Source organism: Netta rufina (genome assembly GCF_964035555.1).
Source record: "Netta rufina genome assembly, chromosome: 7".
In the NCBI taxonomy this organism is placed as follows: domain Eukaryota; kingdom Metazoa; phylum Chordata; class Aves; order Anseriformes; family Anatidae; genus Netta; species Netta rufina.
The window spans coordinates 24,327,911-24,354,292 of NC_140130.1; the positions used below are offsets into that span (position 1 = coordinate 24,327,911).

Sequence of the window (26,382 nt, forward strand, 5' to 3'; positions counted from 1 at the left end):
GGCCTGCTTCCCCCCCCCGGCACATTTGGCAGGGGCTGGCTCCGCAGCGTCCCGCGAAACAGCTGCGGGAACATTTGGTGGCCGAGCTGCTAACACAGACACCTCTGTGCCCAGCCGAGGGGCTGGGGCAGCTGGCTTTGGGACGGCCCTACAGGACAAACGTGCCTGGTCCCATGGGAAATTACAGCACATCTCGGGGGAGCCAAGAGGGTGCTGGAAGCTCCGGAGGGCACTTCTGGCACCCAGGGGTGGCCCAGGTGTGAGCTGGTTCCTGGGGGATTGCTTTCCCTCTATGGTGCCCTGAGAATCCCAGAGATGGGGACAGGGATGGCCTGTGGGGCCGCAGTCGGGTGAGGATGTCCCACAGGTTACCGGGAGTGTCTGTGGGGTGAGCGTGGTGCTGGGGGCCTGCAGCTCAGTGGTGGCCTTCACCTCAGAAAGCACAAGGCCAGGCCCTGAGGAGCTTTGGGTCAGCTGCTGCCCACAGCTGTATCCCCATCCCCATCCCATCCCCATCCCCATCCCATCAGGATCTCCATCCCATTAGTACCTCCCTCCCCATCCCATCTGCATCCCCGCCCTCACCCCATCTGTGCCCCCATCCCCATCTCCATTCCTGTCTCCATCCCATCCCCACCCTACCCCACCTGTATCTCCATCCCTGTTCCCATCCCACCTGTATCCCCATCCCCATCTCACCCTATCCCACCCTATCCCCATCCCACCTGTATCCTAGCCCCATCCCATCTGCACCCCCATCCCCATCCCCATTTCTCTCTGCATCCCATCCCCATTCCACCCCATCTGTATCCCCATCCCCATCCTACCCCAGTCCCATCCCCACCCTACCTGTATCCCCATCCCAACCTTCCCCATCCCATCTTTATCCCCATCTGTATCCCCATCCCCATCCCTGTTCCCATTGCACTCCCTCCCATCCCCATTCCCATTCTCATCCCCATCTGCATCCCCATCCCACCCTACCCCATCCCATCCCCATCCCCATTCCTATCTCCATCCCATCCCACCCACATCCCCATCCCCATCCCACCCTACTCCATCCCCATCCCACCCCACCCCAATCCCATCCCATCCCCATCCCAATTCCCCCCCATCCCCATCCCATCCCATCCCCATCCCATATCCCCATCCCACCCCATCCCCATCCCCATCCTACCCCAATCCCCATCCCACCCTTTTCCATCCCATCTTTATCCCCATCTGTACCCCAAACCCCATCCCTGTCCCCATTGCACTCCTTCCCATCCCATTCCACCCCAATCCCCATCCTACCTGTATCCCCATCCCCATTCCACCCTTCCCCATCCCATCTTTATCCCCATCTGTGCCCCAATCCCCATCCCCACCCTACCCATATCCCCATCCCTCCCTACCACATCCCATCTTTATCCCCATCTGTACCCCAAACCCCATCTCTGTCCCCATTGCACTCCATCCCCATCCCACCCCATCCCCATCCCCATCCCACCCCACCCCAATCCCACCCCAGTCCCACCCCCATCCCCATCCTCTCCCCATCCCATCCCCATTTCCCCCCCCATCCCACCCCATCCCATCCCCATCCCATCCCCATTCCCCCCCCATCCCCACCCCACCCCATCCCCACCCCCCACCCCATATCCCCACCCCATACCCCACCCCAATCCCACCCCAATCCCACCCCCCGCTCCCCCCTCCCGGTGGCCGCTCGGCGCCGTGTCCCGGCAGCGGGGCGGAGCCGCCTGACGCCTACGGGGGAAGCGGGGCGGGGAAGGCGGGGGGGGGCGGCTCCGGATCCGCTCCGGATCCACTCCGGATCCACCCCGGCCTCACTCCGGATCCACCCCAGCCCCACTCCGGCTCCACTCCGGCTCCACTCCCTCAGCGCCTCCCCCCCCCATGGCCGCCCCCCTCCTGCGGGGCTGAGCTCCTCGCCCCATCTCTCTTCCCCCCCCTCCCCGCCTCCCGGAGCCCCCAGCCCCGACCCCCGAGCCCCCCAGCCCCGGGTCCCGGTGCCGGGGGGGGGGCCCAGGGCGTTGGGAGGCCGGGTGTGGGCGGAGGGAGGCCCGGGGCCAGCCCAAGATGGCCGGAGGCGGCGGGGGCGGGGGGCTCTGAGCGGCCCCCCCCGGGCACCGGGCACCGGGACCGGCATCGGGACACCGGGGAGAGGGAGGAGGTTGGGGGGGGGGGGGGGGGGTGAGGTTTGCAGCGGGGCTGAGCCCCCCCCGCTCGGCTACAGGAGGAGGCGGAGTGCTGCCGCGGGTGGGTCTGGGCTTGGGGCTTTTTTTTTTTTTTATTATTATTTTTTAATCCTTTTTTTTTTTTAATTTTTTAATTTATTTTCCCCCCCGCATCCCCCCCGGTAGAGCCTGGGCAGCCGCAACCTTTCCCCCCCCCCCCTCTCCCCAGGCCCCTTTGTTGGCTCCCTCCGGGGGCGGCTCTGGAGCTGGGGGGGCTGCAATGAGAGCGGGCTAGGCTGGAGCCCCCCCCCTCCTCCTCCTTATTTTTTTTTTTTTAATTTATCATTTTTTATCATTATTTTGTTAATATTTTTCCTCCCCCAGCCCCTGCTGAGAATCCGGAGCAGGTTGATTTTGGGTTCGCGGCGCTGGGGCTCTCCCCCTCCCTCCCTCCCTCCCTCCCTCCCTCCCTCCCTCTTTTCCCTTCCCCTCCCTGCCCTCCCCTCCCTCCCTCCCTTTGCGAAACCCATTTTCTTTTCTCATTCCTATTTATGAACGGAGGCAGAGGCTGGGAGGGTTGCTTTGGGCTCGGGGCTGGAATCTCGTCTGAATGATTGGCCTGTCTTCCCTCTCAGCTCTCCCATTCAAGACCTCACAATTTTGAAGCAGGCGAGAGGGTTTTTTTTTTTCTCTTTTTTTTCTCTTTTTTTTTTTTTCTTGTCTTTTTTTTTTTTTTTTCCTCTTCCTTTTTTTATTTTTTCGCCGCTCTGCCGGGTGAGAAGCAAACCTCCGGGGCCGCGGAGAGAATTCGTTCCTTTTTTCACCGTCGTCATCGTCGCTGTTGTTGTTATTATTCTTCTTCTTTTTTTATTTTTTTTTTTTAATCATTATTTTTAATCTTCCTCCTTTTCCCGTTTTGGAGCTTAACCCTTTGATCTGTTTCCTTTAAAAGACTCCGATTCTGAACTCCCATCAGGGAGAGAAGGAGGAGAAATACAGGAAAAAAAAAAAAAAATCAGAGCGAGTCTGGGCTCTCAGCTGCTAGCCAGGTTGGTGGGGGACAAAAGTCCCTTTAAAATATTGAATGTCGGTTGCAAGCCTAAGAAAAGAAAAATCAAATCCGGAGCGCTAAATTTAGGAGGTTTATATGGCACTTGGACCCTGCTGCTGGATTTTGTATGGATTTTTTTCAACCTTCGGTAAGTTTCGATTCGCCCTCGGGGATAAAAAGAGACAAATTGCTGTTGGGGGTTGTTAAGACTTGGGGTTGTAAATCCTACAGTATCACGCCTTGTGTTTTTTTTTTTATCTTTTTTTTTTTTTTTTAACCGTTTGCCGTGCTTTTTTTTTTTTTTTTTTTTAATGAAATGACACAGATACCGTGTTTTCGTGCTTGAGATTCCTAGAGTGCTGCCCCGTGGCTCTCGTTTTTTATTCCCCGATTTCTGCCATCCGCTGAGGGTTTTTTTAATTTTATTTTTTTTATTTATTGTGCGTGCCGGGGAGGAGGGGGGGAGCCCGGCGATTCACCCCGAGACTTCCTGTTGCAGGGAGGAGAGACCCCGGCGTCCATCTGTAGACCAAACTGAGAGCTTCAGCGGGGGGAGAGTGGCCAGAATCCGCCGGCAGAGATGGCCGAGAACTGGAAGAACTGTTTCGAAGAGGAGCTCATCTGCCCCATCTGCCTGCACGTCTTCGTGGAGCCCGTCCAGCTGCCCTGCAAGCACAACTTCTGCCGGGGCTGCATCGGGGAGGCGTGGGCCAAGGAGTCGGGCTTGGTGCGGTGTCCGGAGTGCAACCAGGCGTACAACCAGAAGCCCAACCTGGAGAAGAACCTGAAGCTCACCAACATCGTGGAGAAGTTCAACTCCCTCAACCTGGAGAAGCCCCCCTCCGTCTTGCACTGCGTCTTCTGCCGCCGGGGCCCGCCGCTGCCCGCCCAGAAGATCTGCTTGAGGTGCGAGGCCCCGTGCTGCCAGTCCCACGTCCAGACCCACCTGCAGCAGCCCTCCACGGCCCGTGGGCACCTCCTGGTGGAGGCGGACGACGTGCGGGCCTGGAGCTGCCCCCAGCACAACGCCTACCGCCTGTACCACTGCGAAGCCGAGCAGGTGGCCGTCTGCCAGTTCTGCTGCTACTACAGCGGGGCCCACCAGGGACACTCGGTCTGCGACGTGGAGATCCGCCGCAATGAGATCAGGGTAGGTCCCCTCCTCGCCCGCGCGCCCTCGCCCTCCGTCCGCCCTCGGGGTGGAGGTGGCCGTCATCCGCGCGGAGATGCTGCGGGTGGGTGGGATTGGGATGCACGTGGCGGGGTGTTGGACACCGCGTTCGAGGGCTGGCTGGCGTCATGGTCCTTCTCCCAAGCGTGTCCCACCGTGAGACCCGCTTGGGATGGGGCAAGGATGTTCCCTGCCACCATGGAGGGAAGGAGCCTCCAGCAGACCCCTGCTGAGGATGCGCCCCGCAGCAGCAGCCTGCCTCTCCTCTCCCTCCTCCTCCTCCTCCTCCTCTTCCTCCTGGACCCGCTGCTCTGTGGCGTGCCCTATTTGTTTCCCGACAGGCCTGTGTTTGTGTAGGGCCTACCCAAACCCCGTCCTCCTTCCCCGGCCCTTTGACGTGGTGCCCTCGGCGGCGCTGGGGCAGGCAGGAGGAAGTCGGCAGGAGCAGACATGTTAGATTGCGGCGACGCCGGGGCGCGGCGGGGAGGGGACGGGGACGGGGCCATCCATGGGGGTCCCCTCAGCGTATGGGGCAGGGTGGAGGTCCCGGTGCTGAGGAGAGGGCGTTTTGGGGAGGAATCTCCCCGTTTTGGCCCCGCCGCGCTTCAGGGTCAGCTGGCGGCCGTGTGGTGAAACCCGTTAAAATCCGGCGGTGGATGGAGCCGTGTGGCGGTGCCGGGGGAGTTGGGGGCGAGCTGGGCTCCGTCCCGGGTCTGAGGCGCCCTGAAATGGGGTTGGGGTTGTCGGCTCGGGGGGTGACAAAGCCGCCGCGCGGCGGGGACGCAGGCCCTGTGCTTTGTAAGGCTGGTGAATGTCAAAGCCCGGCTCTTCCCACCGTCCTCCTCGTCTCCCCCTGAGGCCATGTCGGCCTTCCCCTCCCTCTCCGTAAGGCCGGAGCTGGGAGAGCTTCACGCCGGCGATTTGGGGCAGATCGGGGAGATTCGGGGCTTCTTGCTCCTATCGGGGTTCGGGGCTGGGTTTGGGCCAAACGCTGCGTTTTCACCGGCCCCCGTCCCTCCAGCAGCGCTGGGTTTGGGGGAAAGTGAGGCTGCCTCGCCATCTGGCAGCAGCTTTCACCCTGCCTCCGGACCCCGGCGTTGCCGGTGGGCACCGCGGGGCCCCGGGGACAACCCCGGTGCCACCCCCCCCCCCCCCGGTGCCTCCCTGCCGCGCTGCCCACCCGCTGCCTCGACCCTTCCAGAGAGGCCCCGGCGCTCGTCTGCCGAATAAATATTTAACAATGAATTGAATGGTGATTACTGTAAAATGGGGACGATTTCCTGTGTATTTTAATGTTGCCAAAATGAGTCACCATTTAGCAATAAAAAAAAAAAAAAAAAAAAAAGAGAGAGAGAGAGAGTCATAAATAAAAATTGCAGGATAATTACTTTCCAATTGGATGGCCAGGCCTGCGAGGGGGGGAGGCGGCTGTGCGCGGAGAGCCGCCAGCGTGAGCTAACAGGAAGGTTATTTTCCTCTCCAGGTTTTTTGGGGGAAAACCAGAGACCTCCACGGAGGTGCCAGCAGCTCCGCCACAACGCGCTGGGAAGGGGGAAGACCCAAGGCAGGCTTTTTGAGAAGCGCTTTGCTGCTGCTATTTATAGGAAGTCATTTTTGCCTCCCTCTGCCAGGGCGGAGGAGCCACCCCGGGAGGACTGCGCGGGGCCGGGCCGGGGCTGCTGGTGCGTGTGTTTCCCGGGAGCTTTAGGCAGGGACCCAGAGTGTTTTTCCAGGTCCTTTTCCAGGACGCTTTGATCTCATCTATTCCCACTCTCTCTCTGCGTTTTTTCTTTCTTTTTTTTTTTTTTTTTTTTCCTGTTGTTGTTGTGGCTGTAGTTACGGCTGGATGCTCGCTGCTCCTTGCAGATTCATGCTCCTAATGACCTGGCGCAACGCTGCCGCTGGCTGGGCTGAGTTTTGGCCCCGCTGTGAGATTTTAGGATGGATGGCCAGGCGCTGAAGGTGCCCGTGTAGCAGGGCCGCAGGCTTCTTGTGTGACCTTGGCAAAATCCCTTAGTACCTCCATCGCCCTGTTATCTTAATTTCCCGTCCCTGCCTTGATAATCTTGTCTCTCCGAGCGTGCCGTTGGGTGCTCAGAGGTTGGGGCAGCCCGGAGCTGGGCAACGGGGCAACCAAAGGGGCCTGCAGGTCGAGCAGCATCCCCGCAAACCGGGCAGAGCCCCTGGATGAAGAGCTGGCGAGCTCCTGGCTCTGCCCTGTGCTCGCTGTGTGGCCCTGGGCAGGTCCCTGATGGAAATCCTCAGCGAGCCACGTGAGCCGATCCCGGCCAGGAATGCGGCTGCGTCGGCTCCCGAATTAGGCCACTTGCGTGTCCCATCCTGCGTGCGCTCGGCCGCTGACGGCTTCCCACATGCTGGGGTCGGGCACGGGATTCCCAGCTGCTGGCTCGCCCCACGCCGCCGGCGGATGCGCTCCCCGAGCATCCGAGCCAGGCAGGGCTGGAAAGATCGGGGGAAGGCCCTGGGACCGGGCGGCCGTGAGCGATTTGTTCCGTGCGTGTGCCTCTGTGGCTCTCCTCCGGGAAGGTTTGAATTGAGAAATGAGTCAAAGTTGGGAGGCTCGGAGCCTCGTCCTCCGCCCGCTGTCTGCGAGCGATGCGGGGCGTGAGACCAACCCCGTGGCGGAGGCGGCCCCAAAAGCCAGGAGCCCACAAGAGCTCCTCAAATAAACCACCCTCTTCTGCCCCGTGTTCCTCCAGCCCACCTGGGAGGGTGTCGTGGCAGGGGAAAAGAGGCCCCAAACCCTCCGGGGGCAGAACCGGTGCTTTCTCAGCTGGTGATTTGGGCCACTGAGCAGTTGCTGGGTGAAAGCCGGAGAGCGGGGCGGCGTGGGAGGGAGGAGGAGGCTGGCCGTGCTTCGGCTCCCTGCTCCAGGGGCTGCTGCTGGGGTCGTTTTTGGGGGAGAGGGACCTCTCAGCACTGGGTTCTCCGCGCAAACCCGCAGAGCCCTGGCTCACAGTTGGGTGAACCCGAAGGTGCAACCATAACACAAACAGTAAATAAAATATGTGGTTAATCTTTCTTTCGTGGGCGTATAAAACGCTTACCTCCCCTTCCCCCCTGTGAGATGTTTTCTCCTTTGTTTCCTGTTTTTGTAGCGCTTAAAGAAGAGAGGAAAAAAAAAAAAAGCCAACAACCCACCCTCTTTTTTTTTTTTTTTTTTTTTTTTTTTTTGCTTCTTGACGTTTTGTTTTGTGTCAAGGTCTCCAAACGAGACATTTTCTCCTTCCGTCTCTGCCTCTGCTGTCAGAGCCGGGTGCCTCCCACCTGCTCTTCCCATGCACGGGGAAACCCACTTCCAGGGTTCAAACCGAAAGTTCATCCAGGCTGAAGTAGTTGCGTTGCCTGATTTTTGTTCGTTCACCCCAGAATGGGGAAAAAACGCGTGGCTGGGGCTGAAGCAGAGGTGAGAAGGCAGCAGCCGAGGAGCCATGGGAGAAGGGGGCTCGCCCAAACCTTTGCTGGGCATTGCCACGTTCGCCCCAGCTGTGTATGGGACGTGGTTGATTGAGGCGGGGGCATCAGAGCTTGCTCGAGGATGTCCCAGGAGAACATCTTGAGCTGAAGGTGCCACCAGTGGAAAAGGGGTTAAGTTAGAGGCTCTGCCCCTGCTTCGGTTTTGTTGCAGGGAACAGGGGCGGCTTTCTCTCCGGCCTCGCTCACAGCACCGTGTGGAAGTCATGAGAAAATTCCTCTGCCTTCGGAAAATCCCCCAGCATTTTGGAATGAAGAGAGGGGGAGAGAGCGCGCTGGGGTGCCGCGACCTGCGGGAAGACCTTCGGGAGCCTCCTGCAGGCGGGTGGCAGCAGAGCTGGCCCTGCACAAATCCTGGGGACAAGGACCAGGCTCCTGGGTGCTCAGCGGGTCGGGGTTCCCTTCCTTAGCCCCTTGAGGAGCTCTGCTTAGGTGTTTTATGAAGAACAGGGAGGTGAGCACTTGGTGATCCCCAAAACACCACCGGCTTTCCCTTGGTGGATGGCTCAGACACCAGAGACCCCTTCCCGTTTGAGGACGGTGCCACATCCCCATCCCCATGCTGCTCTCCGTGCCAGAGCTGCGAAGCTGGGACCTGGGGAACCCCAGCACTGGGGTCGTCCCCACCGGCAGGCCGCTGGCTGGAGCTGCTGGAGGTTGTTTTACTCCGAAACAGGTTTGGTGGCTCGCGCCGGGCTGGATTTTTACAGGCTTCCTTATTTTCCAGATGACTTGTTTATGGGGAGCGCGGCACGCAGCTCGCTGGAGGCCTTGTGAGCGCGGGTGCCCGAGTTCTCAGGCGTTAATTTCGCTCTCGTGACTTGTCGATGGTGTGGGCTGGTGCCTGGCAGGCGTTCCCCATGGAGCTCTTGGAGGGTACCTGCTCCCTGCGCTGCTTTGGTGGTAGGTCCTGAGAAGCTGGAGCAGCACAGACCCTCCCTGCGCCCTCCACCTGAGCCTCTGCAGCCCCCCCGGGGCCAAACCTCCACCCCCAGCCTCCTCCCCTGTCAGCTCAGCCCCCGTCTCTCCCTCCCTGTGTCCCCAGCTCCTGCCCAGGGGCCTCGTCCCAGCGCCAGGCTCCTAAACGGGACTGATGGTTGCGCCCTGGGACTCCGTCGCTTGGTCAAGCTGCCCTGATGAGCAGTGACTTCTCGGGCCTTGGGCACTGGTGGCGATCCCAGCACCCACCTAGCCGGCTTCCTAGCAGCGTGCCGTCCATCTCTCAAGCTTCTTCGTGCTTTGCTGACGGGGCAGCAGGGAATTTAAGGCCAGCCGACAGCAACCTGTGCCGCCCCGGAGACCCCGGGGTGCCCAGCCGCCGTGGTGGGAACCCATCTGGCCCAGCAGCGGTGGGGTCCTCGTGGTCCCAGCTCTTCGACTGAGCTGGAACAGCTGCCTCCTTCCCCGGGGTCTGGATTAAAGGCTTTTCCCTGCTGCTTTCCTGCTGGGCTTGAGCGTTTTCCTTCCCCTTAGCCCCATCAGGTTGCTCTAGACCTGCGCAGAGAAGTGACAGCGGAGCTGGAGGATGCGGGCAGCCCGGTGGCTTGGCTCTGGTCTCCCAGCCAGCAGGTTCAGCCCCAGCTTTGGCTGGTGGTGAGCCTCCTGCTCAGCCCAGACCCTGATTTAGCCTAAATCTGACCTGTGACATTCGTGTTGGTGCCACGTGGCCACAGGTGTGGGGCGCGCCGCTCTCCTCGCGCCCACCGGCTTGGTGGAGAGGGAGAAGGCGAAAAGACCTCAGCGTGACACCCCCACCCTACTCCTCAGCCCCGGGTGAGTTTTCGGGGGAAGATGTGAGCCCCAGGACCTTCTTCCCATCTCCTCCCCTCCCGTGGCTCCCCCGGAGCCGCCGCCGCTGGGCCCCTGCCCCTTTGCGAGCAGGGCAGAGCTGCGGGGTGGCGGAGGGGCGGGGCGGAGGAGGCACATTTCCATGGCTCACAAAGGGCACAAGCGATCAGCTTCGTGCAACTGCCCAAGAATAAAGAGGCTCTTACATTGCTGCCTGCCCTGACCTCTCTCCGCTCTGTTCGGGAGGACAGCCTGTGACCACACAGGGATTTCTGAGCCGTGCTTCGGAGGCAGGCGGTGGGTTTTCTGCCCCCCAGGTCCGCCCGCAGCTCTGCAGCTGCCCTATTTTTTGCTTGTTACCTGGCTGTTTGCTGGAAACCCTGCTACGCGGGGGTAATTTTTTCTTGCCTGCTCTTTAATTTCACGTAATTTTTTTTTTTTTTTTTAAACCTGACACTGAAATGGGGCTGAGAGCAGCAGTGCTTCCAGAGCAGGGGACAAAAGTAACCAGGAAACACAGGGCAAGAGAGGAGGGAGCGACCACCGAAACAATGAAATAGCCAAGCAAGGAAAGACTGAATGCTCAATAGCACAAGCCTTTGCAGAAATGCCTGGCTAGTGCAGCATTTTATAATCAGCTTCTGTGCTGGGCTGGCCTGCAACAGTAGTGTGATGGGGGGAGGAATGCTTTGAATTAGCTGGATGCCAGAATTAATTCTGTCAGGATTCAAACGTACATGTACGTACAGCTTTATAAATAAACACTTGGAGCAAGATTCTGCTTTGCCACGCAGGCTCTGGGGCGGAATCTGGTCTGGCCTCGCTTTTTTTTTTTTTTTTTTGGTCTTTTAAGATAAAATGCTGTGGCTCTGCCCGAGCCTCGGGTGACTTGGTGAGCTCGGGGCGTTTCGCAGCAGGGAGGCGCTGCCGTGGTCGGAGTCGGGGGACGATGGCTCGGTGGAGGCAGGGCTGGTGTGGGGTGTCCTCTCTCTTCCCTTTCCTCCACAGGAGGAAGAGCGGGGCCAGCCAGCCCTAAATCGCCCAGCAGGGCTGAAGGCAGCGAGGTTGGGAGCCGGAGGAGAAGCCTGGTCCCAGATCGGCGGGGCTGGGTGGTGATGCGCGAGCACGAGACGCGGGACACACGCGAGAGACCGTACATCTGTCCTCCAGATGAACTCCGGGAAGCGCCTCCCGGTGCCGGATCCTTCCTGATAAGGACGGCTTTGGCCCCTTCTCGCCAGGGGATCGTGCTCGTCCCCTCGCTGCCTTGTGATTTGCTTGTGATGGTAACGTGAGCAACGCTGCTCGGGGCAGCGCCCGGCCGCTCGGCGGCGGTGGCTTCTGCCTACCACGCTCACAGAGCGAGCTGGTGCACCAGGCCTAGAGGATAACAAAAAAAAAGCACAAAATGATTTAATTTCTCACCCTTTTCCCCCCCTTTTCAGTGTTTTTTTGTTTCTCTCCCCTTACCTTTCCCGGCTCGGTTCCTCGCTCGGTGGCTGTTCTGGGGGGGCCCGTCTGCGGCGCGGGTTGGAAGGGAGCGAGCTGGGGATGGCTCCAGATGAGGCAGTTGGCAGGGAGCGCCGTTCCGGATGGCTGTGTCTCTCTGAAATATGAGTAAACGCTGTCAGGCCGGCCGACGGGGGGACGCGGGGCTCGGGGAGGGCTGAGCTGCCCTCTTCTCCCTCCACCCACCCCTGCGCGCAGCGTCCCCTGCTCGCTTGGCGTCCCCCCGGCTCCTGCTCGCCTCCCTGGGTGCCCTCGAAGCTCCATCCCAGAGCTGGAGCTTGGGGAAAAGGGGCAGAAAATTCCCCCGTAGCCTAATGGGGGCGGCAGCTTCCTTCGCCCTACACCAGCTTCATCCAAAACCGATTGATCCAAAACCGATGTGCGGCTCTGAAACCCCGTCCCCAGGAAGGAAAGCTGCCACCCCATCCCCTCGCCATCACTCCTGGGTTTTGGTGCCCCGAGGAGCTGAGCCCCGGGCTGTGGTGCTCAGCCACACGCTCGGCTGTTTTTATGGCAATGTTTTGGGCTCCTGGACCTAGCGGTGACGCATTTGGGAAGCAGAGGGGGGTGGCTGCCGGTCCTCCCGCGGGCAGGGGGCCGCGGCCCTCTCCCCGCCGGCTCTTTTTGGGGTGGGAGCTGGCTTTCCCTGCAGGTGAAACTCCTCAGCGCTCAGACAAAGGGATGGGGGTGCGGGTGCCTCCCTTTGTTCTCGGGTCCTGGTGCACCAGGCTCCGCCGGCAAAAGCCCCTCGACGCGCGGCTGGCGGGTGGATGGAGCGGAATAAATGCGCCGCGAGGTCTCCGTCCCCGGCACGGTCCCTTTTTGGGGGGGGGGGGACAAAGTGACAAAGTGCCTCCCCCCCCTTCCCCGCCTGCCCTCGGGGGTCGTGGCAGGTCCCTTGTGGTGAGGGGGGCGGCTGGAGCCGGGAGGGAATTCCTGCAGCTCCCCTGCGCGGTGTGGCTGGGGGGTCAGCGAGCCCTGCTTGTGTTGGAGCTGGGTTTTTGTAGGGCTGGGGGGGCAGGATCTGCCCCAGCAGGGCAATTGGGGCGCCTTTTGGGGTTATTTTTGGGGCAGGGGGCTGGAAATGATGCCGTGTGTGTGTCCTGCAGGGACCGCTCCTCTCCAAACCCATCACCCATTGAGGATGTGAGCCCGGCAGGCGCAGCCACGGCTCGCCCTCCAGCCTGGGGCTTCGTGGCATTTTATTTAACGCCGGGGGAGGAAAAGGTCAGCGTGATCTCTGCAGCAACCCGGCGTCTGGGCAGAGGGACAGGGGTGCCACCTGAGGGAGAGAAACTGAGCTGGGGGCTCTCCTGGGGGCCAGCAGCAGAGGCTCAGGCTGGTTTTGCTGACGGCTGGCCCTGCTGGGGGTGGTGCAGCATCCCCGGCGAGCTGCCCCCACCCAAACGCTTCTGCCCTTGGTCCTCCCCAAGGTTGGCTCGTGGCTACCGCTCTCTGTCAGCACACGCAGCACTGATCTCCATCCATCAAGGTGCTTTTGCAGTAATCTAATAAATAACAGCGAGGCGACAAGCGCAAGCAAAGCCCTTGTCTGCGCCGTGCAGCCGCCCGCCGGGGCCCTTCCTTCCTCGGGAAATGTTCCTTCTTCCCAAAAGGCAAGGCCCGGCTCTGCTGGAGAGACAGACGAGAAGCATCCGAGGAGACAGCCTTGGTGCTGTCCCCGGTAACGTGGCAGAAATTTGAGGGAAATGTTGTGGTTTTTTGCTGGAAGGTGGAGGCTGGAGCCTCCTGCCAGCCCGGGCGGGTGACGGAGGAAGCCGGGGGTGTGAGGGGTGCAGGAAGGTGAGGAGAAGCCCCCAGGTAGCCCAGGAGGTTGGTGATTTCTCCGTGGGGGCGAGGAGCTGGTCCTGCTGCTGTAGAAAATGGCAGCGTGGTCACGGCTGGAAATGGCTCCCCCGTCCCCGGTGCTGCCCCGTCCCGCGTGGCCCTCGGCACGTCCTTAACCTTTGTGCTGCGCCACGTCCCCCTCTAAAAGAGGATAATGGAAGCGAAAGAGGGAAGCGGCGGGCTTTGGAGGCACCTCGGGCTGCCAAGCCTGATAAAACGCTGCTGAGCTGCCGGAGACCCGAGGAGCTGGAGGTTTGAGTCGGGAGATCAAATGCCAGGTCCCGCTGCCCTCAGATTTCCCCGAGGAAAGCTCTGCTGGGCTCTGCTGGGCCCCGGCTGCCCCCTGCACCCGATTCTGCAGCATTTGACGTGGAGAGAAGGGCAGCCAGCAAAATTCATCGCGTTCAGGGCTGGAAACGGGGCTTTAAACGAGGAGCTGAGCGGGGTGCTCGCCCCCTGGAAGGATGGAGCCGGCCGGGTTCCAAGCTGCCGGGCTCCCGTGTGCCAGCAGAGCTGGGAGATAAATGACACCTCGGGGGCCAGGGATCAATAATGTCAAAGGCTGGCCCGTAATCAGGCGAGATTAAAAACCAATGACAGGCGTCCTCCGAGGAGCACCAGTCAGCACATCAAAGGACCACGGTGGGGCTTGCAGCCGAACCCCATGCCACCGGCGATGTCCCCCTGACGTGGAGCAGGTCCTCAGGTCTCCCACACACCACCCCGCCACCTTCCCCACGCCGCTGGGGACGCGGGGTGGACAAAAATAAAGCCAGCCAGGCTTTTGGGGCTGGATTTGGATTTGGGGCTGCAGCGGCCGTGGCGAAGCAGGAGGCTGCTCTGGTGCTGCGGGTACCGCCTGGTTTTGAGGAGGGGATGGGAGAGAGCCATTTGGGAAGCTCGGCGTTATTGAATGACTCCTCGAATGCATTGTTTAACCTGTTTTTATCTATTAACCGGCACCACAAGCCTGTCGCCACCCGTGGGCAGGCGATGGGCAGCCGGGGCGCGTGGTCGCGCCGGTTTTTCGGGCGCTGGCGTTGGGGCCATTCCCGTGGGAGCCGGAGCCGGGCACCTTCCCACGGCGAGCAGCAGCCACAACCACAGATGGAGAAGGTGGAATTGATTTATTTGCAAGAGCGAATTAAAATAAACTCCAGCCCCTTTTTTTTTTTTTTTTTTTCTTTTCCCGTGCATCCCGCGAGGGGTACGCGCTCCGTGGCGGCTCGGCGGGGCGGGCTAGGAAATGGGAGGTTTCCTTCCCGAGCGTGAGGGCGATGAGAGAAGGGGCCGTGCCCTCCTCCTGGAGCTGCCCCGGGAGCTGGAGGTGCCGGCTGCCTTTGCCCCGGGCTCCTTTTCCCCTTCCTCCCCGCCAGGAAGCCCGGCCGTGGCGTGAAGTAATGCCTGCTGCCGGCAAGCGCCAGGAGCGAAACGAAGCCCTGGGAGCGCGAGCAGAGGGGCTCGCCTCTCCCGGGGCTCCCCCGGCACCATCTGCGAGGGGATTGCAGGTTTTTGGGTGCCCTGCTCCCCTCGGGAAGGGGCTCGTGCAGCGCCTGGGAACGCGCCGAGCGCCTGCCGGCGAGGAGCCGCCGCTGGCGTCGCGCCACGAGCTGGGGGCCTGGCGTCTGTTTGATTCCAGACGTGTTTTACGGCGCGCGGCTGGCGGCGAACTACAGGTCCCAGCATGCTCCCTCGTGGCTCCCGGGCTCCGGCAGGAGCAGGGAGCTGTGGGGACTCGTAGTTCCCACCTGGGTGTTGCTGTTACAGAGCTGGGTTCGGGTCCGGCGCCGCCAAAGCACCGGGTCCTGGCCTCCTGCGCCCTCATCCTCCAGCCAGCGGCTTGCGTGGTGCGAGGGCAGACCGGCCTTTTTGTGTCAGCGAGCCGGGGAGGGGATTCGGTCCCATTCTGAACTCATTTGCAACGTAAATATTTTGATGGCGAGGCCGTTGCTGGGAGCTGGGTGTCACGGCGAGGCGCCGTGATTCATTCATGCTGCGGCCGCTCGCGGCACAATGAGGCGGTGCTGGGACCGATCCCAAGGATTTCCTGTGACCGCGGCTGGTGGGGGATGCGGGACGGCACGTTTGGCTAAGCCAGGGCCCTCTGCTCCATTTCTTTGAGCAGCGAGCACCGTGCCGTGCCCAGCCTGCTCAGGACTCCCCACCTCCAAAATCTGGTGGCTCCCAAAGGGCTGAGCTTGCGACAGCGAGGCCAAACCCCTGGCTGTGGCTCTGTCGCAGGGTGTAACGCCTCATGCCTGCTCCTCGGAGCTGCTCCTGCTCCAGAAGCCGGCCAGGCTCCGTGTTTGTCCCCCCAGCGTGTGCTGGGAAGGGCTGGTGGCCGAGGCAGGAGCTCCCTGCGTCCCCTTTGCGCCGCTCGGGGCCAGGTGCGGGCTCCGCAGCGCCCAGATTCGTTCTGGCACCCTCCGTCAGACGGTGTTTGTTCATGCTGCATTTTTCTTTTTCCTGGCTTGTTTGGACACGCACTGGTACATTCACGGCACTCAAGCAGTAACGTGAGGCTCGTTCCCATTAGGAAAGGGGCCAGGATTTTTTTTTTTTTGGGGGGGGGGGGGGGGCTGGGAGGGCAGCTTAAGCAGTAAGTTTCTGAGATCTTTCCTTCTGTTGCCACACCCTGCAAGAAAGAGCAATATCCGCGGCTTCAGCTGCTATCGCACGGCTCCGAACGTCTCTCTTTTAATATAGATTGGTATCATTTTGCATTTTAAAGTAAAAACACGCTGCAAGCTGCAGACAGCTGTCGGTTGGCAGCTTTGTTTGAACATCTGGTGTTGCTGGGCTGCTGTTCAGCACGCTCTAACTATGGGATTCATAAAGATTATAATCCGGGCTTTCAGATTCTCAACAGCCGCCTCACAAAGGGGGAAAAAAAAATAAAATAAAAATAAATAAATAAATTAAAAAATGAAATGGGCGAGGGAGAAAACCCAGCGGCTTCCCTGCGAGCAGGCGGCGGCGCGGTCGCGGTGCCGGCTCCCCACGAAGCTCGGTGGTGCCCTGCTCCTCGAGCATCCTCGGTCCTAAACCACGAGGGGCTTTTAGTTTGCTTTCTCTCCTTTTTTTTTCCCCACGGTTTTTGCCCCGAATCTCCAAGTCTCGTGTTCCTCGGGGTGGTTTCTGTCGCCGCTTAGCTGGAGCAGCAGATTTCTGCTGCGGCTTTGGGGTAAATGTTGGTGACGGCTGCAGGCAGCAGCAGGACTTTGTTTTTTTCTCTGTAGGGTGAGTGATGGAGGAGCCAGGGCTTTGAGTCTCACGTCAAACCCTGCTTTCCAGGAGAAACTGAATCCCTTTCCTTGAAGCAACCCAAAGGTTGAGGGAGCCACCTCCCCAAGCCCTACCCATTCCCGTGCAAGTCAGGCACTTTTCCTCGGCACCTCGGAGAATTAAGCGGCCTCTAAGCCCCTAACAGGTTTTATAAATCTTGTTAGTTGATCTGCATTTTTGCAAAGCTCTTTGAATCCAGCCGATTGGTGCAGGAGTCACCTTGACTTGCGGGGAGGCGTTGACTCCCGAGTCACTTTCAGGCTCCATTTGTCAGTCGGAGGTGCACCAGCAAGGCCCCCCCTTATCTTTAGTAGGAAAAAAAAAAAAAGCTGCCTAGAGAAATGGAGCTGTGCTAGCCGGTAATAGAGGTGCGTGTAAACCCGTTCTGCCCTTGTTTGTGTTGATTTAACTTCCCAGTACAAATTAAAATAGCCTTGAGCAGTTGGAAGTTTAACTAGATCGGATGGGAGGGGGGGGAAAAAAAAAATTGCTGCCTTTAAATCAAAGCGGGGAGTTCTTGTTGTCACCTCTGCACGTAGCTGGCATCGGGGTGCCCTCGATGACTTTCTCGAGGGTCTGTGTCCTCGGGCTGGCTCCCGGGGAGCAGAAATCAGCCCCTGCCCACCCTGCTGAGCTGGTGGGATGTGAGGAAGGGCAGGGGGCTGCTGCTGGGGGCTGGGGTCTCGCCGTGGCAGGGCTGGGCCCCGAGCAGAGGTCTTCGGGCAGGGGAGAGGCGGCTCAGCCTTCGGCGAGAGGGTGGGAGAGGCTGGCTGCGTTTCACCCCTGCGGGGAGAAGGCTCTGAGATCACGCAGGCCAGCTGGATCTCGAATCCAAGATGTTTATTTGGAAGAGGGAGCGAGGCTTTCTCAACCACACAGGGGCTGCAGATGGGGGCAGGTTGGCTGCCGGGCGATGGGAGTGGGTTTTTAGGGGATGGCCGCTCTGGGAGGTGAGGTGTCCCGCCTGTCATAGCCTGGGGACCGCTGGCCGGGACCAAACACAGCAGGTTTGGGAGATTTTTGGGATCCAGCAGCTGGGACGCCGGCGGATCAAGGCAGGACTGGGGGTGCTGCCAAAGGCTGTTTATTTTTGCATGGGGATTATGGAAGGAACGACTCAGGGGTGGTGGAGCAGCGTGGAAAAGGGCTCGTGCGAGGAGCAGGGCGTTGTGATGTGTCCGAGGTACGGTGCTGACCCAACACCCCTCTGTGCCTGGACTCAGGAGCATGATGAGACTGGGTTTGGGGAGGTAAAGGCTGCAAGCAGGCTGCTTTTCTCCCTCAGTTAATTTTTCAGCTGGATTCACGATGAGGAAGGAGCAGATCGACGAGACCAGGGACTGAGGAAGGAGAAAAGAAGGTTAAGGAGGGCTCCTGTAGCTCACACGGAAATTGAGAGCAGCTTTCAAGGAGCTGCAAGCACAGCACGCGGAAGGGGCAGGACTTTTCATGCGGTTCCTTAGGCTCTGAAAAACCGTGAAGCCTGGTGAATGGGGTCCTCCCCGTCCCCACAGCCCTCCCCGGGGCTGAGGGCTGGATGAAGGGCTTTGCCTGGGGCAGGACACCTTCCCCCATCCCCTCCCAGGGGTACAAACCCATCTCTCCCCACAGAGACCGCAGGGTCCCGGTGCTCTGGAGCACCTCAACCCGGGGTTTTGAGGCCGGCAGCCTTGCTGCAAGGCCCAGCTTTTATTTTTGGCGGGGAGGAAGCACATGAGGGCCCGATGGTGATGTTTGTCAGCAGGGCCCAGATGTCCTCCAGGTGTTGGTGTCAGTCCGAGGTCTCGAGGGGCTGGAAACACTTACTGAGAGAGCTGGGATCCGGATCCGAGCCCCAAAACTTTGTAGGATACCTCAGCGCCCTGAGCTTTCCTGGTGCTGAGGTGCTGCTGAAGTGGAGGGGAGGCCCCATGGCATGGGTTGGCTTCGTGTGGGTCCAAAAACTGGCTCTCACCACCTGTGATGGTTTAGGAAGGGCTGGGAAGGGCCAGGCCACCCCGGGCAAGCAGCTGCTCAGCCCCAGCACCCCTTTTGGGGCTGTCCTGGGAGCAATGGGGCCTGCCGCAGCCTGGTTTCTGCCCGGGGGGAAGGCCTCGAGCTCTGTCCTGAGCCCCCCCCCTGCCTGGTGGTTACTGTAAAGGCGTGCAAGATGAAACCCCGAGCAGCAAACATTTCCTTCCTGTCTCTGCAAGCCGATCGGCCTCCTGAAAGCAGAGCAAGGGGGGGTCGAGAGCTGCTCCTGCCCGGGCCTGGCAGCAGGAGCCATACGGGGTGGTGGTCCCGGGGGTGTGTGGGGTCTGTGGGGCTCCCCTGGTGTCCCCATGGGGCACGGTGATCTTGGGAGGTTTCCCTCCTGCCCTTCAGGTGTTTTCCCTGCCGGGTTTGGGGTGTCCCCTGTTTTTGGGGACTCTGTGAAGAGCAGCGTTGGCTTTGGGGAGGGGACACGTCCTCAGGACGGATCAGGACACCTCCACCCGTGGGTTTTTTCTCAGAAAACCATCCCGCTGCCGGCAGAGCGGGGCCGAGGAGCAGCAAATCAGCCAGGGGAGGCGAAAATTGGCTCTGGCATCCCCACCCCGGGGCCGCTGGCTGCATTAGCATTCAGCGGCTGTGACCTGGGGCCCGGCTGCAGCCCCCCGGCTCCGCGCCGGGATGCCGGCCTCAATGAGCGCCCTTGATGCGGGGCCCTGGGCCCAGCTGCAGGTGTCTGGAGCCGTTCCCGAGAAAGGCATCTGCCCTTCAGGGCTCCTCCGCTGCCTGGCCCACCTTCCTCCTCCTCGCCCTTCCTCCCCAGCCGCCCCGCTCCCTCCGTCCTGGCTTTCCGGCCGCCACAGACAATGTCCCCATTCACCACAGCCGGGGGAAGAAGGAGGGATGTGGGGAGCCCAGCACCCAGCTCCCCAGCTGCAGGGGCTGCCTCGGGCCAGCCGGGCTTCCCCTCCACATTGTGGGGCTTTTTGAGGGCGTTTGTGAAAGCCCCAATGGGTTTGGGGGGTCAGGGAGGGCTGGTGGACGGATAAACTTTGTCTGGGTTTCTTTAGGGCACGAGGGCTGTGGGGCCGGGGGTTTTGCTTTCCCACTTTTTCCCACTGCCAGCAGCGGGACGGGGTCATAAGGAGAGGATGGGTGGAGGAGAATCATCTCCCTTTTCCTCTCTATTTCTCCACGAGAGGGGGGCGATTATGTTTAATTCCAGCAGGGTAAGCCAGTGTCCAGCAATTAGCGCTGTCTCGCTGGGACTGGGGTAGAAGAGCCAATTACCCCGGCCGCAGATTAATTTATTAATGATTTGTCAGATTAGCTGACATCCACTCTGCTGACGTTGCCCCCCCGTGCTGGGGGGGGCTGACAATGCTCCCCCGTGCTGGGGGGACCCCGTCTACAACTGTGGTGGGAGATAGCTGCGGATTTGGGGCTGGACCCTTCTGGGGATTTGGGGCTAATCCTTCTGGGGGCTGATTTTCTCCTCCAAACCCCGCAGCTGGAAGGCCTCCGACCACCCTCCCGTGCTCACATCTCCTTCAGCTTTACTCCTGCTGCTCGATATAGGGCGTTTGGGGGCCCTTTTGGTGCAGTCCCAGCACCTCAGAAGACAAACTGCGATCACGGAGCCTGGGAAGGGCTCGCGCGAAGAGCGTGCGCGGAGAGAGCCGCAGCTCTCCCAGCACCAAGGTCATGCATGAAATATGAGAAATTACCCTGAGAAATCCTGATCCTGGAGGAGGAGGAGGAGTTCATGACTTCAGAAATACCAGATTTGGGAGGGGATGGAAGGGAAAGGGATATATTTTCCTTTTCAAAATACCTAAGGAATTCAGCCTGCGCTGCAGAGACAATGAGATTTCGCTCCTCGGAGCCAGCAGGGGCAGCTCGTACCCGAGTGTCTTGTTAAGGGTTCAGTTGCCGTGGGTGAGAAGCCCTCCCATCCCGCAGCAATCTCAGGCACGTATGGTTTTAAATCACCCTAAAATCAAGAGAGTGATTCAAGTGTGAGATAGGAAAAAAAAAAAAAAAAAAACACACAACACGCTGCATGTCCTCTATTGGAAACCTCTTAGGTTTCTACAGCTTTAGGTTGGATTTCGGTCACTTTTTCCAGCTGTGGGAGGCTACTGAGTGAACTTGAGCTATGAAGTTGTGTATAGATTTGTGATCTCGTGTCCAGGGGGTGTTGTAGGGTGGTTCTGGCTGTGGGTGTGGAGACGGCGAGGCTCTCGCAGCAGGGAGGGAGGCGTAGAGGACGGCTCGGTGCAGAGGATGGTGCCCACAGGGGATGTGCTGGCCACCAAAATCAAGGGCCCACCACCCACAGCTCCTGCTGGAGCTCCTGTGCCATGTTTTCAGCCCTATTTTGTTTTTTTTTTTGGACAAGCAAACCTCCCAGGCCCCGTTTTGGGGGATGTGCTCTGTCTGCGTGTCCTCCGTGTGTGTGTGGGCACCGTGCACGCATGTGGAGCGCGGCTGTGAGTGGGAAGATGGTGTTGTGTGTTGTTTTGTTTTTTTTTTTTTTTTTTAGCTCCTTGTTATTATTAGTGCTGGGAGCTGCTTTTAGGGCGATTGCTCTGTGTGGGGCTGACCCGGCTGCCGAGCGCAGCAGCGCCGGGGCTGGAGGTGCCCGAGACCTGAAGCAAAACAACAGGAGGGAGAAGGCTTCAAATTCCTGCTCCCGAGCGGAGTCGGAGGTGACAGCCTTTCCCTGCGCTGCAATTAATCCCAGCAGTGCCTCTGCACCCCCCTCCCCCTCCCGCCTAGTCCAGGAATTAATTACTTGATTATAAATCCCCGAGCGGCGGTTTATAATAGCAATAATCCCCTCGAAATTCATCCGCGCTGCCTGTTCCTTCCCGGCTCGCCCCCGCCGTCGAGAGCCTCTCAGGCCTGGGGGGGAAACACGGGCTCGGTGCCACCTCTCTCCGTCCCTCCCCATGGCGTTGACGCCGGCAGGGACAGGAGAAGGGACCCGTGGCAGGAGGTGAGCCCCTCCACGCGTCCCCCGAGGTGCCCAGGGCTGCGTGGGGCCGCCGGGTTCGCCTCTGACGTGCCGCCCTCTCCGTGCCCTGCAGAAGATGCTGATGAAGCAGCAGGACCGCCTGGAGGAGCGGGAGCAGGACATCGAGGAGCAGCTCTACAAGCTGGAGTCGGACAAGCGGCTGGTGGAGGTGAGGGGAGCTCACCCTGAAGGGGTTGGGGTTTTGGGGTGGGCAGCGGGACTGGAGCTGCTTGGCGTGGAGGAGCTGGTTGTGCTGTACTCGCTGTCTCCATTTCGGCCCTGGCAGGAGTACTTTTTGGGGAAAAAAAGGTGTTTGGGGCTGCCCTACAGCCCCTTGGGTGTTTGGGTGAGGGTGGAAGCTGTCCTTAGGTACCAGACATCGCACCCTCAGCTCAGCACAGCCATCAGCTTCATCCCAAGTGGGAGGGAAGGGTCTGGAGGTGCAGATCCCCATAAATCCCTGAAATACCCAGGAGGTGAGAGCTGCAAGAGGGCGTTTTGCTGGGACACCGATAAAACAAGGTGGGCTCTTGCTCCTTGAAGCCCCATTTGGCCTCCCGGGGAGTGGAGGAAGGGGTCAGGAGCATGGTGTGTCCCCAGCATGGGGCTCGGACGGCTCCGGGGTGGGGATGGGATGGGGACAGGGAGGGTTTCTGCAGCTTGTGGCATCTGGGGAAGGACCCAGGGGCATCACGGGGGTGCCAAGGGGCTGAGCCTGCTCCTGCCCCCCAGGAGAAGGTGAGCCAGCTGAAGGACGAGGTGCGCCTGCAGTACGAGAAGATGCACCAGATCTTGGACGAGGACCTGCGGAAGACCATGGAGATCCTGGACAAGGCCCAGGCCAAGTTCTGCAACGAGAACGCTGCCCAGGTCCTGCACCTCAACGAGCGCATGCAGGAGGCCAAGAAGCTCCTCAGCTCCGTCCAGGTCATGTTCGACAAAACCGAGGACATCAACTTCATGAAGGTGAGCCCTGCTGCTGCCTCCGGGAGGGTTTGGTGCTGCGGGGACGGCGTGGGGCACGGCGAGGAGCAGGGGACAGCACCGTGTTGGCTCTGCCGCTGGCTCCTGAGGGGTCAGGGCGAGGAGGGGTGGATGAGGACACGCTGCGGATGGAGCTGGGACGGAGCAGCCTGGGCTGTGGGGACAGAGGGGTTTGGGGCTCGGTGTCCTGCTGGATTTGGGGCTCATTTGGGATGGGGAGGGCAGCAGGAGGCATGAGACCACAGTGTTTGGAGGCAGGCACAGCCCTGGGTGCTGTAGGGGACCCAGAAGGGGACACGGAAGGGGAGGTGGGTGCTGGGGCAGGGCCTGTCCTCACTGACAAGGCTTCTCCTTCCCCTCCTAGAACACCAAGTCTGTGAAAATCTTAATGGACAGGTAAGCACAAGGGGCGAGCGTGTTTGGGGGGAAAGGGGAACGTTGTGGGGTGGAGGTGGAGCAGGGCTGGGGATGCTGGAGCTGCCGGGGGGCTGCGGGGCTGCCCTGAGCCGCTGGGGAAGGGTGCGGGTGGTGGATGGGGGCAGGTCCCTGCTGCCTCCCGGGGGAAGGGATTTGGCCTTGGAGGGTGTGTGGGAAGGAGCCCGGGGGGGATCCAGACCCTCCCCTGTGTGCGTTCTGTCCCTCACCTCTCCTCTCCGCCCCCGGTCCCCAACAGGACCCAGAACTGTACAGGTGGCAGCCTGCCTCCGCCCAAAATCGGGCACCTCAACTCCAAGCTCTTCCTGAACGAGATCGCCAAGAAGGAGAAGCAGCTCAGGAAGCTGCTGGAAGGTGGGTGAAGCCGAGGGGGTATGGGGGGGACAGGGGACAGGCCCTCGCTGCCTCCCAGTGGGTCCCAGTGCGAGGGGGTGGGGAGGGCCATTGGGGTGCAGGGACCCCCGGGAGCCCCTCTGCGGCCAGGTTTAGGACACGGAGATGCTGTGGAGTGGGTGTGTTTGGGGGTGACACGGCAAAAGCTGGCCACGGGCAGAAAGATTTGTAGGAGGACACAGGGGTCACACCACGGGCAGGGACAAACAGGGACCGATGTGGTCCCACAGCCCCCATCCCGTGCCTGGGAGCTGATCACATCCCGTGGAGGCTTCGTGGTCCTCTGTTCTCGGGGGATTTGGGGTTCTGCTCATCCTGGGACTGGGACCGAGCTGTGTGTGGGGCTCAGCCTGTGCACGTGCTCAGAGAGTGGCACTTGGGGCCAGCCTGAACCTGCTGGTGAGGTCCCCAAATTCACCTGCAGGTGGGTGAGCGCCCTGTTCACCAGCAGCAGGGCAGCCTGGGGGCCTTCAGCTCATGCAGGGCCAGGACGTGGGTCTTGGGGCTTCAGTGCAGCTTCAGGCTGGTGGCTGGGACACCCCATGTCCGCCCCACTCTTGGCAAGGAGCTGTGCCATGGTGCACGGGGCTGGGACACGCAGCAGATCGTCCCCGGGGCCATCGGGACGAAACCTGACGTGCTCCTGCTCTCCTGTTCCCCCCGCAGGTCCCCTGAGCACCCCCGTCCCCTTCCTGCAGAGCATCCCCATGTACCCCTGCACCGTCAGCAACTCCGGCGCGGAGAAGCGCAAGCACTCCACCGCCTTCCCCGAGGGCAGCTTCCTCGAGCCATCGTCCGGGACTGTGGCGAGCCAGTACATGAGCCAGGGCGCTTCGGCCGGCGAGGGGCAGTCCGCACAAGCCATGGTGCCTTGTAGCTCCACGCAGCACATTGTTGGACTTCCCAGCGGCCCGCAGCCGGTGCACTCGGGCTCCGTCTTCAACCCATCTCACTACCCCAACACCACCTCATCTCAGCAGTCCGTGCTCTCCCAGTACGGCGGGCGCAAAATCCTCGTCTGCTCGGTGGACAACTGTTACTGTTCCTCGGTGTCCAACCACGGCGGGCACCAGCCCTACCCGCGCTCGGGGCACTTCCCCTGGACGGTCTCCTCGCAGGAGTACTCGCACCCGCTGCCGCCCGCGCCCGCCGTGCCCCAGTCGCTGCCGGGACTTGCGGTGCGGGAATGGATTGACGCGTCCCAGCAGCACGGGCGGCAGGATTTCTATCGGGTCTACGGCCAGCCGTCGGCCAAACACTACGTCACCAGTTAACAGCCACACTCTCCGGAGAGGCCTGGTTGATGGCGCGCTCGGAGAGAGAGGAGTCTGCTTTGTTTGGGCTTTGTTTTGTTTTCTTTTCTTTCCAATCAAACCCGGTTTCCTTCCCGCCTCGTGCCTCTCCAGGATTTTGGGGAGGGTTGTTCTCTCTCATCTCTTTTTTTTTTTTTTTTTTTTTTTCCCTTTCCACTTTGAAACAAAATAATAATGTTTTGTTTTGTGTTTTTTTTTTTTCCTTTTATTTTTTTTTTTTAATTTAATTTTGGAAAGTCCTTCCTGTCCCTCGCTGGGAAAAGACGAGGGAGAAATTACACGGAAGAAATCGATGGGGATTTCAGTCGGGCGTCTGGTTCTGTGCGTCACGCTCCTACTTGCTACTCTCTGGCTTCGGAAAACTTCAGAAGGGACAATTGCACCTTCTCCGTTTCAACTTCTCTGAGTTCATTTTTTTGGTTTGGTTCAGTTTTCCCCCTTTCCCCAGCCCCTCTCTTCCCCTTTTTAAAAAGAAAAAAAAAAAAAATCTATCATTGATTCAGTATGAAATGATACGTGTAGATTTTGGGTTTGTTACTTTTTTTTTTTTTTTTTTTAAAGGCTGATTTTTTTGTGTTAAAAGGCCACTTCTCATGCATATTGGCATTTTTTTTTTTCCTTCTTTCAGAGATTTGTAAATACACAATGGCAGGAAATTTAATGCACAAAAAAAAAAAAAAAAAAAAGAAAAGGGAAAAGAAACTTTAAAAAAAAAAAAACGAATAAATAAATAAAAAAAAAATCTGTTCTAGTTTTCAGGAGGGGAAGCGTTGCCGAAATGCAACCCCCCCCCCCCCAACGTATCGCTGATGCAACTTCCTGTAACAAGCACTTTGTATAAAAAAAAAAGTGGACTTCCTGCTATAAGGCACAGGTATTTATTCTGTAACCAATTTTAGAACACACACAGAAAAAAAAGAAAAAAAAAAAAAAAAGAAAAAAAAATATTCAAATAAATGTGATCACTTAGTGCAAACGCCTCGCTCGGCTGCGGCTCTTCCCCGCGAACGGGAGCTCTGGCAGGAGGCTGCCCCCCAACCCGGGGGGCATTTTGGGGACGGGGTGGCCGAGGGGGGACAGAGATATCGTGACGCAGAGCTGGCGGCCTCCTCTGCTCTAATTTGGGGCTGAAACCCTCCGCAGAGGAGCCCCGAAGGCAGCGTGGGGGCACGCGGCCCCGTCGGGACGTGGAGGCGGTGATTTACGCCGCGGGCTCGGCGCCGCCAGGCTCCTTCCTGCCCAAACCTTTCCACCGAGCTCGGAGGAGGCCTCGGGTTTGGCCGGCTCTGGGGGACGTGTGGGAGGCTGGACGGGGCCGCCAGCAGCATCTGCGGTTTTGGGGACCCCAAAAAGCCTCGGGGTGGCTGCCAGCAGCGCCGGTGCCGCGTCCCAGCCCTTGTGGGGTTGGTGTCCCCTGGGGGATGCCGGAGAGGTGACTCCATGGGCTCCCTCCCAGCCCGCGAGGATGTGAGTCAGGCGTGGGGCCGGCCGGGCCGCGTCCTGCCCACGGCCTCCAGAACAATCCCCATTGTGGGACTATGGGATGGGGACGGTGCCCGACCTGGTCCCCAAGGCCTCGTCCCCGCTGGCAGCGCCCCAGGCCGGGGCGGGGAAGGGCGAGGAGGAAGCCTTTGGCTGGGGCCGCAAGGGGCGAGCTCCTAATCTGGGGAAAAATGGTCAAAGAGCAGCTTTGGGGAGCCGGTAGGGGTTTTCTGTCGTTCTCTTCAGGTTTGGGCTTGTTTGGTTTTTGGGTTTTCGGTTGCCAAATGGCCTCCTTTTCGCTCTGGTTTGGATCCCCTCCGTGCTGCTTCCCTCTCACCACTCAGGAGAGCCAAAAACAGAGGAGAAGCGGGGCTGAGAGAGACGAGAGCTCCCCGTCCCCTATGGTACCGAGCCCATTTCCACCAGACAAATCCTCACCCTTGCCCCGTGCCTCGTCA

At 59.9% G+C, this 26,382-nt stretch overlaps 1 protein-coding gene across 1 annotated transcript; it reads left to right on the forward strand.

Moving 5' to 3' along the window:
• The first annotated feature begins 2,757 nt into the window (after positions 1-2,757).
• On the forward strand, positions 2,758-25,412 carry TRIM8 (tripartite motif containing 8). Its single transcript, XM_084290153.1, has 7 exons — positions 2,758-3,379; positions 3,731-4,381; positions 21,391-21,486; positions 22,050-22,283; positions 22,666-22,697; positions 22,975-23,090; positions 23,796-25,412. The coding sequence occupies exons 2-7, from the start codon at positions 3,812-3,814 to the stop codon at positions 24,401-24,403; spliced, it is 1,656 nt and encodes a 551-aa protein (XP_084146279.1). The 5' UTR covers positions 2,758-3,379; positions 3,731-3,811; the 3' UTR covers positions 24,404-25,412.
• Positions 25,413-26,382: the final 970 nt, after the last annotated feature.

Coding starts and splice junctions, on each gene's coding strand:
- TRIM8 (XM_084290153.1), top strand. CDS start 3,812: ATGGCCGAGAACTGGAAGAACTGTTTCGAAGAGGAGCTCATCTGCCCC. Junction 21,487..22,049: donor CGGACAAGCGGCTGGTGGAG/GTGAGGGGAGCT, acceptor CCTGCCCCCCAG/GAGAAGGTGAGCCAGCTGAA. Junction 23,091..23,795: donor GCTCAGGAAGCTGCTGGAAG/GTGGGTGAAGCC, acceptor TTCCCCCCGCAG/GTCCCCTGAGCACCCCCGTC.